This window comes from Vicia villosa, unplaced genomic scaffold (assembly GCF_029867415.1).
Source record: "Vicia villosa cultivar HV-30 ecotype Madison, WI unplaced genomic scaffold, Vvil1.0 ctg.001020F_1_1, whole genome shotgun sequence".
Taxonomy (NCBI): domain Eukaryota; kingdom Viridiplantae; phylum Streptophyta; class Magnoliopsida; order Fabales; family Fabaceae; genus Vicia; species Vicia villosa.
Window position 1 is genome coordinate 315,376 of NW_026705450.1, and position 4,871 is coordinate 320,246.

The 4,871-nt window shown below is 39.1% G+C and overlaps 1 protein-coding gene across 1 annotated transcript; it reads left to right on the plus strand.

Moving 5' to 3' along the window:
- Positions 1 to 413: 413 nt before the first annotated feature.
- LOC131632792 (mediator of RNA polymerase II transcription subunit 15-like) lies at positions 414 to 1,699 on the plus strand. The gene is made up of 3 exons (XM_058903520.1): positions 414 to 1,025; positions 1,140 to 1,587; positions 1,632 to 1,699. Exons 1-3 carry the CDS (start codon positions 414 to 416, stop codon positions 1,697 to 1,699), a joined length of 1,128 nt encoding a protein of 375 aa, XP_058759503.1.
- The last annotated feature ends 3,172 nt before the right edge of the window (positions 1,700 to 4,871 follow it).

Sequence of the window (4,871 nt, forward strand, 5' to 3'; positions counted from 1 at the left end):
TTGCCCATTTTCAGCTACACCCGGCAACAATAAGACAACTCGAAAAGAAACCGTTCTCTGGAAGAATCAATGAAGATGCAAATAAGCACTTACAAAGGTTTCTTACTATGACAACGTCATTAAAGATAGAGGGGCATTCTGAAGAGGCCAAGAAATTGGTGATGTTTCCATTTACACTGTCAGACGATGCTGAAGAGTGGTTTTACTCTTTACCTGCTGGAAGTATCACAACTTGGCAACAAATGGAGACAACATTTCTGAATGAATATTTTCCAGCTTCTGTGTATATCCGCAAGAGATATGATATAGTTAATTTCAAACAGAAGGAGGGAGAATCACTTGGAGATGCGTATAAAAGATTCAAGCGGTTGTTGGTTGCATGTCCTACTCATAACATGGATGCAACCGAGCAAATGCAGAATTTTGTGAATGGTCTTAAGCTTAAGACTAAACAATTAATTGACACAGCTGCTGGTGGTTCAACAAATTTTAAAACAGCCACTGAGATAAAGAAGATCATTGATGCTATTGCAGCAAACGAACACTTAGAGCTGTATGACCGCAGTGTAAATCAACCAGAAGGGTTAGTTGATTTGAAGTTGACGAATCAAGTTGTTAAGATGGAAGAGCAGATCGCAGCTGAAGTTGAGCGCAGATTAAAACAAATGGCTCTTGAAAAAAAAACGGTGGCTCAAATTCAACCTGCACAACCGACTCAAGCAGTGAATTGTGAAATATGTGGGGGACCTCACTTTGCCGTGCATTGTGTGGTCACAGCTCAGCAGGTGGAAGAAATCAATTTTTTGAAGCAGAACAACCCTTACTCTAATACTTACAATCCAGGGTGGAAGAATCATCCAAATTTCTCCTGGAAGGATCAACAAGGGAGTGTTCCAAAACAAGGGGTGATTCCTTATCAAAATCAGCCACAACAACAACAGCAGTATCAATCACCGCAACAACAACCGTATCAACAACCTTATCAACAAGCTCAACAACAATTCCAACAACAAGGGCCAAGAAAAGCAGATTGGGAGATCGCCATTGAAAAAATGGCTGCTCAAGGCTCTCAATTTCAAGAAGAAACAAGAAGTAATTTTCGGAATACTGGAGCTTCAATTAAAAACCTTGAAATTCAGATGAGTCAAATAGCACAACAATTGGCAAATCCTCAACAACAGGGTGCTCTACCTAGTACCACAGTTACGAATCCCAAAGATCACAATAATGTGAGTGCTATAGTAACAAGAAGTGGAAAAGCGAAAGAAGTTGTGGAGGAGAACGCTGAAGAAGAAGAACCATTGCTTGAAGTAGATGTAGAAATAAAAAAGAATGAAGAACAAGTGGAAGACTTGGGTGTGTTGGAACCAACAACTAAAGGGAAGACTAGTGAACAAAAACCGGAAATCAAATTACCCTTTCCAACAAGAAATAAGAAGAAAGGACAGCACGAGAAAAACTTTCAAAAATTCTTGGAAATGTTTAAGAAACTTGAGTTGAACATACCATTCCTGGAGGCGTTAGAACAAATGCCTACCTATGCCAAGTTCATGAAAGATATAATCTCCAAGAAAAGGACAACCGATTGTGATCCGATTATTCTAACTGAAACTTGTAGTGCTATTTTGCAGGGTATGAAGATTCCGGTGAAGAAGAAAGACCGAGGCTCTGTAACTATTCCTTGTACTATTGGGGATAGATCATTTAAAAAGGCTCTTATTGACTTAGGAGCAAGTGTTAGCCTTATGCCGCTGTCCATCTACAGGAGATTGGGAATTGGTAAAGTTCAAGATACAAGAATGACACTCCAATTTGCCGATCATTCCGTAAAAAGACTGAAGGATAGAAAAACACTTAGAAAGGGGGGGTTTGAATAAGTGTAGCTTTAAAAAACTTGACAGATAAAAATAAATTGCACAGTTATTTTTATCCTGGTTCGTTGTTAACTAAACTACTCCAGTCCACCCCCGCAGAGATGATTTACCTCAACTGAGGATTTAATCCACAAATCGCACGGATTACAATGGTTTTCCACTTAGTCAGCAACTAAGTCTTCCAGAGTCTTCTGATCACACACTGATCACTCCAGGAACAACTGCTTAGATACCCTCTAAGACTTTTCTAGAGTATACTGATCCACACGATCACTCTAGTTACAACCTGCTTAGATAACCTCTAAGAATTCCTAGAGTATTCTGATCCACACGATCACTCTAGTTCCTTACAACTTAATGTAATCAATTCTAAGAGTATTACAAATGCTTCTTAAAAGCGATAATCACAAACTGTGATATTTCTCTTAACGTTTAAGCTTAATCTCACTAATATATTACAACAGCAATGTAGTGAGCTTTGATGAAGATGAAGATTCTGAGCTTTGATTTGAACAGCGTTTCAGCAAGTTAATTTGAGTTGTTTTGTTCAGGATTGTTAACCTTGCTTCTCATCAGAACTTCATATTTATAGGCGTTGGAGAAGATGACCGTTGAGTGCATTTAATGCTTTGCGTGTTCCGTACAGCATCGCATTTAATGTTATACGCTTTTGTCAACTACCTCGAGCCTTGTTCACGCTGTGTCTACTGACGTAGCCTTTAATAGCTTTTAACGTTCCTTTTGTCAGTCAGCGTAGCTTGCCACTTGTACTTCCTTCTGATCTGATGTTTGTGAATACAACGTTTGAATATCATCAGAGTCAAACAGCTTGGTGCAGAGCATCTTCTGATCTTCTGACCTTGAAGTGCTTCTGAGCGTGATACCATCAGAACTTCAGTGCTTCTGTTCTCTTGTTCTTCTGATGCTTCCATAGACCCATGTTCTGATTCTGCTTCGACCATCTTCTGATGTCTTGCCAGACCATGTTCTGATGTTGCATGCTGGACCATTTGAGACAAAGCTTCTGAGCGCTGAATTATGCGTACTCTTTATATATTTCCTGAAAAGGAAATTGCATTGGATTAGAGTACCATATTATCTTAAGCAAAATTCATATTATTGTTATCATCAAAACTAAGATAATTGATCAGAACAAATCTTGTTCTAACAAAGACCGTACGGGATAGTAGAAGATGTGCTTGTAAAAATAGACAAGTTTGTGTTTCCAGTAGATTTTGTAATTTTAGAGATGCCAGAAGATGAAGAAATCCCGATCATTTTGGGGAGACCATTCTTAGAGACCGGGAGATGTTTGATAGACATAGAAGAGGGCACGATGACCTTGAAGGTGTATGATGAAGAGTTAAAAATTGATGTGCGAAACACCATGAAATACAAGGATGATGTTGCTACTAGTCAACATATTGAGGTGATTGATCAAATTGTTCACAATGAGAATGCTTTGAAGTCACAACAATTACCTTTAGAAAGAGTGTTGAGTTTATCAATTTTCAACGAAACTGAAGAGGGTGACGAAGAAGAGATAGAAGTGTTGAATATGATGGAGGCAAAACCTTTCTTTAAAAGTTCTCGACAAAATCGGTGGGAGGATTTAAGGCAACCATTAGTAGAGGAAAAGAAAGATGAACCAAAGAAGGAGGCTGAATTGAAACAACTACCAGAGAACCTCAAATATGTCTTCCTAGACACAGAAAACAAACCTCCGGCTATCATAAGTTCACACCTTGAAGTTATCCAAGAGAGCAAACTTGTTGAAGTTCTGAAAAAGCACAAAGGGGCCATGGGATGGTCGATTGACGATTTGAAAGGTATTAGTCCTACGGTTTGCATGCATAAAATTCTCATGGAGGATGATCACAAACCGGTAGTCCAACCTCAACGGAGGTTGAATCCAGTAATGAAGGAAGTAGTCAGAAAAGAAGTGGTGAAACTATTAGATGCGGGAATGATCTATCCTATATCTGATAGTGCTTGGGTGAGTCCTGTACATGTAGTACCGAAAAAGGGAGGAACTACAGTGATAAAAAATGAGAAAAATGAGTTAATCCCTACAAGGACAGTAACAGGATGGAGAGTTTGCATCGATTACAGAAGGCTAAATTTGGCGACAAGAAAAGACCACTTCCCGTTACCTTTCATAGACCAAATGCTGGAGAGGTTAGCAGGTCATGATTACTATTGTTTCCTCGATGGTTATTCGGGATATAATCAAATAGCGGTCGCACCAGAAGATCAAGAAAAGACGGCTTTCACTTGCCCGTTTGGTATTTTTGCCTATAGAAGGATGTCATTCGGGTTATGTAATGCTCCAGCTACTTTTCAGAGATGTATGCAAGCCATCTTTGAGGATATGCTTGAAAAGCATATGGAAGTATTCATGGACGACTTCTTAGTGTTTGGTAAGTCTTTTGATAATTGTTTAAATAATCTTGCTCTTGTGTTAGACAGATGTCAACAGACAAACTTGATCCTCAACTGGGAGAAGTGTCACTTCATGGTGCGTGAAGGTATAATTTTGGGTCACAAAATTTCCCACAAGGGAATAGAAGTTGACCAAGCAAAAATAGAAGTCATATCCAGGCTGCCACCACCAATGAATGAGAAAGGTATTCGAAGTTTCTTAGGGCATGCGGGTTTCTACCGCCGGTTCATAAGAGACTTTTCTAAAATAGCCAAACCCTTAACTACTCTATTGGTTAAGGATAGAGCCTTTAACTTTGATAATGATTGTGCCGTAGCATTTAAAACAATTAAGAAAAAATTAGTTTCGGCACCAATTGTTGTAGCCCCAGATTGGTCTCTCCCTTTCGAGATCATGTGTGATGCAAGTGACATTGCAGTAGGGGCAGTTCTAGGACAGCGTAGGGACAAATTGTTACATGTTATTTACTACGCTAGTCATGTTTTAAACCCTGCACAGATAAATTACGCAACAACTGAAAAAGAGTTGCTAGCTGTTGTTTATGCCTTTGATAA